At 54.3% G+C, this 10,289-nt stretch overlaps 1 protein-coding gene across 1 annotated transcript in view; it reads left to right on the top strand.

The window, feature by feature from the left end:
* The first annotated feature begins 1,453 nt into the window (after positions 1 to 1,453).
* The window catches only part of CAMK2A (calcium/calmodulin dependent protein kinase II alpha), a 62,513-nt gene continuing 53,677 nt past the window's right edge, over positions 1,454 to 10,289 (top strand). Inside the window, exon 1 of the mRNA XM_060092056.1 lies at positions 1,454 to 1,515. Coding sequence (XP_059948039.1) covers positions 1,454 to 1,515 — 62 coding nt within the window. The remainder of the gene's footprint in view (positions 1,516 to 10,289) is intronic.

The raw sequence follows: 10,289 nt of genomic DNA, 5'->3' as shown, positions 1-10,289 counted from the left end.
TCATAGTTACATACTCCCCAAAGGCCTCTACAGCCCTCAGCCTGCTCTATCTTCACAGCCTTCCTCTGCAGTGGCAACTTTGTTCTGTTTTGTAGAAAAGGAGCTAGAGGCTCAGAGAGGGGCTGTGACTTTCTCAGCGTCACACAGTTAATATATGTTAGGACTGGAATTGAATTCAGATCTTTAAATGCCAGTCCTTTTCCTTCTTAACCCCTCGGGCCTTGGGGTGAGATCTTGGGGCCATAGATATGGTTATTGCCCTGAAGAGTTGAAGTTGGCCAGGAAAGTGCCCACAGAATTTGGGAATGAGGATTTTAGGGCAGGTCCACGGCCACTCCCCTCCAAGCCAGGCCATGCTCCCCTCCCCACTGCCGCCTCCACCTCTTTCACCTTGACTTGAAGCACAAGCAGAAACTGGGACATGAGCCCCAGGAGACCAGATCTCCATGGCCCCTCTGGCGGCCTGGGGTAAGGGAGTGGTTATGGAAGAGACCTCAGGAGGGGACCAGTTGTCATAGCTGAGAGGGGTTGGGGTGAGCAGACAGCCAGGGATGTTCCCTCCAGAATCCTGATAGCTTCTCTGCACTTCCCCCCTAGCTAGAGTCCCAGTGTGATGGACAAGGTGGCAAAGAACAGAGAGAGAGAGAGAGAGAAAGAGAGAAAGAGAGAGAGAGCAAAATAAGAAAGAGGAAGAGGCAAAAAAAAAAAAAAATGAGAGGGGAGCAGAGAGATAGTTACAGAGGCTGCGGTGATCCACAGAGAGGGAGATCCCAATGAATTAGCCATCGTTTCCCTGTAAACCTTAGAACCTGGCTGTTGCCAGGGCAACGGGGCAATACCTGTCTCTCCAGAGGAGATGAAGTTGCCAGGGTAACTGCATCCTGTCTTTCCGGGGGACCATCCCAGAATGTGGCACCCACCGGCCGTTACCATGGCAACTGCCTTTTTGCCCCACTTAATCCCATCTTGTCTGTTACAAGGGCCCCACAGTTGGAAGTGGGGGAGGTGGGAAGATTGAAGATTACTTGTGGACTAAGTTTGTTCTCCTTCCCCTCCTCCAACCCCTCCCTTGGTCCATCACCTCGGGGGTGCTGGGTCCACCCACCCCCAGGTCCACACAGGCCTGCAGTACTGTGTGCAGTAGGGCCAGGGCGTCCGGGAGCAGGTTTCGAAGTGGAAGGCAGGCAGGTGTTGGGGAGGCAGTTACCGCGGCAACGGGAACAGGGCGTTTCGGAGGTGGTTGCCATGGGGACCTGAATGCTGACGAAGACTCGCGAGGCTGTGAGCAGCCACAGTGCTCTGCTCAGAAGCCCCGGGCTCGTCAGTCAAGCCGGTTCTCAGTTTGCACTTGGCAGCACGGGCAGGCGAGTGGCCCCTAGTTCCGGGAACAGAGCAGCGGCGCCCCAGTCCTGGTCCTCCAGCCCCAAGCCTCGCCTGCCCACCCAGCGCCAGGATGGCCACCATCACCTGCACCCGCTTCACGGAAGAGTACCAGCTCTTCGAGGAACTGGGAAAGTGAGTTGCACCTCAGAGAGCCCTGGAGGGCTCAGGGGGTCAGTGTCACGGGTGGGGGTGTGCGCCTGCAGTGCTTCCAGTGCACACACAGGGAGGAAGGCTGCATGTGTTTGGGGGCACTTGTACGTGCAGAGTGCCTAGAGCCAGGTGCGGGCATGTTTGCCAAGATGAGCCAAGGCCAGCCCGGCAAGTGTGTGCATAGAGGTGAAGGGTTGACAGTGCATGGCAGTGTCTGCGCGTGTACACACACACACATACACACACAAATGCACATGACCTGGGCACACACAGATTCTTAGAAACAGGATTAAAAAAGGATCTTCCCAGTCAGCTGAGTCTAAGGCTGGAATCCCCTGTTGAGTTTCTCTTGAGGTGGCCATCTCCCTCAACTTGGTTACTTCTGGTGACAGAGAGCTCACCACCTCCCAGGTAGTTCCTCCTGCCTTTAGGCACCTACAGCAGCTGTGCAGAGTGGCCAACTTCTCCCTGTAAGCACATCCCCTCCCCACCTCCCCCCTGCCAGCTCCTGCCAGGGGTGAGGGCAATGGTACAGCAGGGGTTAATAACGGAATCACTGGTGAGGTTTCCTAGGTGTTGGGGGGGCAATCGGGTGAGCAGTGGGGGGACACTGCTGTTGCAGGGGCTAGTGATGTGAGGGTGCACCAGCTCTGGTCCCTTGGCAAAGTTTTCCAGCCCCAGAGCTCATTTCCTGCCTCTGATGACTGGTGTAGAGAGAAGGGTGGGAGGATGTGGGGGGTGGAGAGCCCTTTGGGATAGCCCCATAGATTGTGGAGTGTCAGGGAAGCATTCCCGGATGCCGCCAGCTATGTCTGTGGAGGATCTGGGGATGGATCCATGGTAGGGGTACAGTTTAGAGGCAGAGTTTTCCCCATGGGCAGAGCAGCTCCAATGCCCTGGGTGGTCCCCGCTGTAGCAGCAGGAGTGCAGGGGAGAGGGGCCCTGTGAGCAGGTATGTGCTGTTGTGAGGTCTGGATGTGCACACACAGGGGTGTGCTTTGATGTGTGTTGCTGCGTGAGGACTGACTCTGGGGTACACTTGCATGCACTGAAAAGGTCTGCATGTGTTCACATGTGTGTGCACCAGAAGGGACGTGCTGGTGTGTGCTTCATGTGTAAGGCCTAAAAATGCAAGTGTGCCCTGCAGGGTGGATGCAAGTGGCACAAGCAGGTCCATTGGCTGGTTTGCAGGGGAACGAAGGTGTGTACATGCGTCACTGTGTGTACACAGGTATGGCCGGTTAGAGCTGTATGCACATCAGCTGTGTGTAAATATATGTCTGTGTAAGGATGTACATGTGGGACTTGGGCTCACTGGTGTTCCTGTGAGGTCTGGACATGCACGTCTGTGAGGAACAGGGGGGCATGCCCACAGGAAGGTTTATGTGTGTGCGTGTGAGGCCTGGGCCCATGGGCTCGGGTGGGAGTGTGGGTGTTGAAGGCGTGTGTGAGCTCAGGCTGGTGTCTGCATATATGTGGGAGGTGGGCCTGTGGCTGTGTACAAGTAGGCTGCCCCCCCACACACTCACATTCACACACATACACACACTCACACACTTGCACACCAGGCTATCCTGATACCTACAGGCACACACCAGCTCCCTCATACAGACACACACCCATGTGCAGCTGTGTGCTCACTCCTGTCTGCAGACTTCCTGTCTTTCTGAGTGTGTTTTTGTGCTGGGGATGTGGGGGGCAGGACAGCAGAAACGAAACGTTTGGGGCTGCTCTGGAGGACCGAGGCTGTCTGCTGCACTTGTGCAGGGACCCCTTCTCAGCTGGGTTCCGGCACCCATGGAACCAAGGATTCCCTGATCAGCTGGGAGCTGCCTTTCAGGGTGCGAGCAAGGCTCGGTTTTGGGAAGACTGCGTCACAGAGTGCAGTGAGATGGAGTTGAGACATGACTCAGGCGCTCAAAGTGAAAATAAAAGTGATGTTTTGCCCCAAGAGGAGATGGATATCATGAAGACTGGGTGCTGTGGGGGTGACTTGTCAGGGAGAGCCTGCGTGAGCCTTCTCAGCCCCGCTGTCTGCTGGGGCGCTTGGAGGGATTGAGGCAAGGGCAGAATTTCAGGGGACAGGGAGCCCTTTCGTGGCCATGGCAGGAAAAGTGAGGGTGGCAGGCATGGCCAGGCCTAACCTGATCCATTTCAGACCTTTTCCTTCCACAACCATCAGTGCTCTTAACCTTTTTTAGGTCACATATTCCTCCAGGAATCTGATGAAAGTCTAAGTCTACCTTCCCTAGAAAAATACACAAACTTACGAAATGGTACAGGCAATGTCAGGACTTGCAGGACATCGGAAAGGCTAAGGATGGGCCTGAGGTTCAGGATGCTTGTATTGGAAAAGAAAAGGAGATGAGGCTCTACACCTCTAACGCCTGGATCTAAAAGGCCTGGGTGCATCACCGAGGAGACAGGGCTTTCGTGCTCTGCGTGCAGCTTCAGTCCAAGTGCCCAGTGGGACAGGAAGTGGCAGTGCCCAGAGAGGGCACAGGGTCTGGACCTCACCACCCATAGCACTGGGACACTGGGCGGGCTATAGCACCTCTTTCCCCCCACCGTAACCTGAAGATAAAAAAGGGCTGGGAGGATGAAGTGAGATGGTTCTCATAAAGACATAGTGACAGGCCTGGCACGCTGGGGTCATCGTTGCCCTCAGATGAACAGGCTGAAGCTGACCTGCCACGTCTTTACCTTTTGTCTGGAGTTTGCCCAGCTTGGCAGAGGGGGCTGACTAAGCCCTGCCCCCCACCCCACCCCCCCAGGCTGGCAGGGATGCAACAGCTCCTGTTCTGTTGGGATAAGCAACGAAGGTGCCTGCAGGGCCAATCCTTCAATTGGTGACCCAAGGTCTCTGTCAGCTGGGACACTGCTGTTACCACCCAGAAACCGAGCCCCCATTCTGGGAGCCCGCTTCACATCACTGGCACGGTGACTGCCTGAGGCAGCTGGGCTGGCCCTCCAAGGGGACGTGGGGGTCTTTGGATCTCCTTCTGAAGGGCCCTGGCTGCCCAGCTGGAGAGGAGGACACGTGCCTCTCGAGGGCTTCCTGGCACCCTGCCCAGTGAGGCCTGGCTCCTGACTGCAGGCCTTTGAGCAGCTCGTGGTAGGGCTGGCAGCTCCTCCCCTGCCTGGTGGGCAGCCAGTTGAAGGAGCGTGGGCTGGAATCAGGGCCCTGGGGCCTCTTGATGCCACTGGACGAAGGTCGCACTGCAGCATATGATTCACATAAGCCAGGCACTTGATTCCAGTTTCCCTAGAGGATTGAGGTGGGGCTGTCTTGGGACCCGGAGACTAGCTCACTCCCTCCTCCCTTGACCCCAATCCTCCTGCCTCCCATGGGAGAGAGAAATGGAAGCCCAGACCTTAGGAGCACAGATGCTTGTTTGGAGGCAGAAGGTAGGCTGCAGCGACTCCAGCTGCAGGCAGGGTCAGAGTGGGCCCGGGCATTGGGACCAGAGCTCCCCCGCAGACCCAGCCTTCTCGAAGACCAAGATCAAGGGAAAGGGTTGGGTTCCAAGAGGTGGCGAAGGAGGATGCCTCCACCAGCCTTTGACATGCTCTGGGCTTTGGATCCCACTCCCAGGAGAGGTTAGTTAGAGAGGCAGAATTACCCTGCAGCCTGTGTAATCACTGGGCTGCACAGAAAGAGGCTCAGAAGGGGATTTTACTTGAGAAAGGGGTGGGGGAGGAGAGAGGGAGGCTGGAGAGCTTGCAACCCACTCTTTCCTCTCTAGAAATGGGTCTGAAACTGACTCAAGGGCGGTGTTGGGGCTAGGGGAGGGGCTGCAGATGCCAGCAAGGTTGCCCAAAGGAGGGGGAAGAGCTAGCTCCAGAGCCCCCCCAAGCCCTCTTACCTCCATGGCTTTGTATCATGAATGGGGCTTAGGCTGGGCCGATCAGTGGGGGACACTGGGGACCAGAGGCAGCTCCCTGTGCTGGGGTTGGCGGGGAGCCCAGGGTCCTGGGTGCTTAGGTTCTCTCTTGGGACATAAGCTCTAACATCTGCAAAATGTGTTTAGCAATCCCGCCCTTCCCTGGCAGAGCTGTTAGGAGGATCGATGGTGTAATATTGGAGAGGGAGAAAACACATGGGCATCGATGTACTCCTCCCACCAAAGACCGGTATTGTGCTTTTATTTTGCTTCTAATAACCTCTCACCTTCACAGCACTTTGGGGCCGGTGTGTCACTCTCCACCCATTACCTCTGAGGGAGGCAGAGAACTTACTCGCCCATCTTACAGATGAGGAGACTGAGGCTTGAGAAGGTGGAATGACCAGCTCAGCATACTGGTGGCAGCTCTCAGGCTTGGGTGTGGGTCTCCAGCACCCTGCGTGTCGGGGGAGGGTTGATGAGAGGGGCCGCTTCTGGTGCCCTGTCTGGGGAACACTTCCAGGGAAGAGGGGTGTGGCCTTGTGGGCGAGGGAACTCTGAACTGTCACTTATTGTCCAATCATGATTCTCCTTCTAATTTGAGGGACCACCCTCGGTGGATTCCTTGTCCTTGGTGTACCTCAGCTTTACCATCTGTGAAATGGGGATCAGAACACTTCAGCAGATGCTGAAATGTGCCGTTAGAGTTGCTACCCTCTTTAGCCTCTGTCTGTGGAAGGCACCCTTGGGAAATTTCAGGTTTCCAGAACACCAGAGCTGGGAGGACCATAGACACTGTGTCTCACAAGCATCAACGGTGGAGCCAATGCCCAGGGAGAGGTGGTTTGCCCAAGGCCACAGGGAGAGGCAGAAGCAGGGTCTGGTAGGGGACCAGATGGTGTGCAGGGGCCAGAGGCCAAGGATGGGAAGTTGGGGGGCAGGTGGGAAGGGGACAGCCTTTCCTCCCTCCTCCTCCGAGCCAGCAGAGCGGAAGGCACGCACATGTTCTGGTGCATGCCACAGGCCTCCGCCTCCACATAGCCTGAGACACACTGACACTGCCGAGCTTCCCTCTTGCCTGCCCGCCTCCCTGCACAGGCGCGTGGTGACTGCCGCCAGCACCCCTGCCGTCTTGGGCCCCGGTCCTCTCAGTGGGGTGATGGCAGAGCCTTGGAATGCAGCGCCTGCATCCTGTTGCTAGTGCACAAACACACACACACACACACGTGCATGTGGACGTGTAAGTACACAAACACACTGGCTCCAACAGGGCATCGAGCGAGAGTCTTACCTCCCAGTGCAGGGAGAGCAAGATGATGCTGGCTAGGCTTCTGGGCTGTCTCTCTGTCTCTCTCTCTCTCTTTGCCCTTGCCTCTCGTCCTTCCCTGTGTCTCTTTGGTCTCTGTTTCTTTTTCTCCCCTTCCCTCTTTTTCGTTCTGGTCCCTTGGCCACAGTCCACCCCTCCTGCACGCATATTGCCCGTGTCACGGTCTCTTCCGAGCCTCTCTCTGGCACAGTGGGAAGCCTCCCTCCCCAGGCCAGCCTGGTGCAGCCCCCCAAGCATGTCACAGCCTGCTGAGACCCAGCCCAGGCACTAGATCTAGGTCCTCGTGGGGCTAAGCTGCCCACCAAGGCATCAGGTGGGCCTGTAAGGCCGGTGGGACTTTCTGTGCTGGAAAATGCTGACGGCCTTGGTGTCTTGGCATTACATAAAAGGAAGAACATGTCTGTGACTCTTGCATCCACTCAACAAGTATTTCCTGACAACAGACTCTGTTCCCAGCCCCAGGCTGAGCCCAGAAGATACCACGTACCAGACTTATGTCATCTCTGCCCCTTTGGGGCTTATGGTTTAGTGAGAATCTGACATTAATTAAATCACTTCAGATATTATTATTTAAATGCAACTGGTTAAGGGCCCTGAGCACAAACATGGGGCTATGAGCTGCAAAGAGACCTCAACTAGTTGGAATGAGGGAGGTATCAGGGAAGGCTCCCCTGAGGAGGTGACACTGGGGAGCTGGAAGCTGAATAAGAGTCAGTCAGAGGGAAGAGGGTGGAATAGTGTTCCTCAGAGTGGGAACAGCACAGGCAAAGGCTTTGAGGTGTGTATTTTGATGGAGCATGTCAGCCCCAGGGAGGTTGGTGGCCCTACTCTTCTTAGGCCTGCTCAACTTGCCTCCAACTTTTGGATGCCTGGGTACTAAAAGGAATATTAAAAACCTATAGAATGTCTAGAAGAGGGGACCTAGGCAGGGTGGCCAAGGTCTGGAGGCCAAATCAAGTGAGAGAGGGCTGAGAAGCTGGGGGAATTTAGCAGGGAGAAAAGACCCCTCGGGGGTGTGTCCTCTCCCCTCGTCTCTGCAGGGACATCATGGGGCCCCAGAGATGAGACAAGGCTGCTCTGTATGGCCCTGGAGGGCAGAGCAGGACTAAATGTGTAGAGTAACAAGGAGGTGGATTTCAGCTCAACATAAGGAAGAACTTTCCAATGGTCAGAACTGCCCTTCTACCGCCCAGACGGACATGGCCTTGGGAGATAGTGAGCACTCTACTAGCAGAGATATGCATGCACTTCCACAGCCCTCTTCTCACCCCGTGCCTCCAGTTCCCTCCTGCCCTGCATCCCTGCCCTTGCCTGGTGAGATGCTTTGCTGCAAGCACGAAGTGGGAGACGGTTTAGGGGCCAGAATAGCCTCAGTTCTGCACAGAATACCAAAATGAAGAATGCTCCCTTGTCTTAGGGATGGGGAAATAAGGCCCAGAGAGGGTCAGGGTTTTGCCTGAGGTCACACAAGCCAGTGACACATGAGGTTTGGGCGCTCCAACCTCCTTCCAGTCCAGTGCTTGGCTTTTTACCCCTTGGAGCCTCTCTCTCTGAAGCTCTGAAAGTCTTTGCTGTGTACGTGTCGATGGAGCCAGGCCAGGAGGCCCTTGGAGCCTGGGGAGAAAGCAGACCCTCAGCCTTTTTCCTGCTTTACCTGCTCTGATCCTGTCACCAAGCTCTGTGGATATATATATATATATATATATATATATATATATATATATATAATTTATTTATTTATTTATTTTTTTCTCCATACGTGGGCCTCTCACTGTTATGGCCTCTCCCGTTGTGGAGCACAGGCTCCAGACACACAGGCTCAGCGGCCATGGCTCACGGGCCCAGCTGCTCCACGGCACGTGGGATCTTCCCACACCAGGGCACGCACCCGTGTCCCCTGCATCGGCAGGTGGACTCTCAACCACTGCACCACCAGGGAAGCCCATATATATTTTTTATACAGCAGGTTCTTATTAGTTATCCATTTTATACATATTAGTGTATATATGTCAATCCCAATCTCCCAATTCATCACACCACCACCTGTGGATATTTTTTTTATTTTCCTTTTTGTAACCCATTCAAGAAAACCCAGGTATAGCCCAAACAAGGAATGTGTTGGAACTTTTGTTGGTTCAGTGTTCCCTGCAGCAAAGAGAATCTTCTGGTTCCCAGGCCTTCTGTGTCCCCCACAAGACTTCTGCTGGGTTGGCGCACGGCAGGCCTGGGGGGATGTGCAGGATAGCTCGAAGACACTATGTCCCTGCAGGATCTTTTGGAGTCTGGAAGTGGGCGGCTGCAGCGGCTTGGGGAGGGATGTGTGGTTTCAGAAAAAGGTCCTAGGATTTTCTGGCTTTCAAATGCTAGTCTGCAGAGTTTGCAGCAGAGCTGCCATGCTGAGCTGGGGAGAAGAGAGAGAAAACCTAGTGGAAGGGGTCCTGAGCTGCCAGCCCCTACCATCTCAGCTTTATTTGCCGTCTGGTGACCTGCATAGCTGTGTTTTGTTTGTTTGTTATTAAGAAATGATACTATTGCTTCAAATGAAAAAAATAAAGAGAGGGCTTAAAATGATCAACAGTTGATTTCACAGATGGGTAAACTGAGGCCCCCCCCCAAAAGTGAAGGGATTTGCTTAAAGTATGTAGAGGTGGGTGTTATGGAAACCAAGATGTTCCTTTCGTTTCTGAACAAATCTGATCCCAGATTTTTAACTTGTTTGAGGACTCTAGGAGCCCTCAGAGAATCTCATATGAGCCACAGTCACCCCTGAAAACACACACTCACTCCAACTCACAGAATGTTGTATATTATTTCCCATAGATCCTCGCACCCTAATGCCCATCTGTGGACCCCAAGTTAGGGCCCTCTGATCCGAGAGTACGGGGTATTGGAAAGAGCAAAAGACGATGAGTCAGAAGTCTTGGGTTCAAGGTCTTGGCCTCAGTTTCTTTATCTGTAGAATGGGGAGAGAATGGACCTCAATGGCAAGATACTATTGCAGCTTCCGATGTAGCCACATGTGGCGCACACCCTGACCCCTGGGGTAGAGCTGCTCCGGTGGCCAACCCCAGCTCTGTCCCTTCCCCCAGACATTCAAACCCCATCTGCTCTGGGTTCCATGCCCCCAGGGCTTGCTCTTTGCCAAGTGATCAGATCAGCTAACCTGGGCTGTAAGTTACTGACCACCAAGAGGTATTGGAAGCTAATCCTCTCACAGATAACAGGTCTGTATACATTTGAGCAGGAACGTTCCTTTTTTTTTTTTTTTTTTTGGCCACGTGATGCACCATGTGGCATTCGGGATCTTAGTTCCCCAACCAGGGACTGAACCCGTGCCCCCTGCATTAGGAGCACAGAGTCTTACTACTGGACCACCAGGGAAGTCCCGAGCAGGAACTTTCTGAAATCACCCCAGCTTGTCTCAGAGAGGTAGAATGCTTAGGTATAGGTATATAGGTATATTAACCCAGAGTGGGGAGATTTGCGGGGAGGAGACTGGACTTTGATTAAAAGGTGCCTCTCACATAGCATCCAGGCAAGATGGT

Source organism: Mesoplodon densirostris, chromosome 3 (assembly GCF_025265405.1).
Source record: "Mesoplodon densirostris isolate mMesDen1 chromosome 3, mMesDen1 primary haplotype, whole genome shotgun sequence".
In the NCBI taxonomy this organism is placed as follows: Eukaryota; Metazoa; Chordata; class Mammalia; order Artiodactyla; family Ziphiidae; genus Mesoplodon; species Mesoplodon densirostris.
The sequence above is the reverse complement of the archived record's forward strand: the minus strand, read 5'-3'. Positions and strand labels throughout refer to the sequence as shown.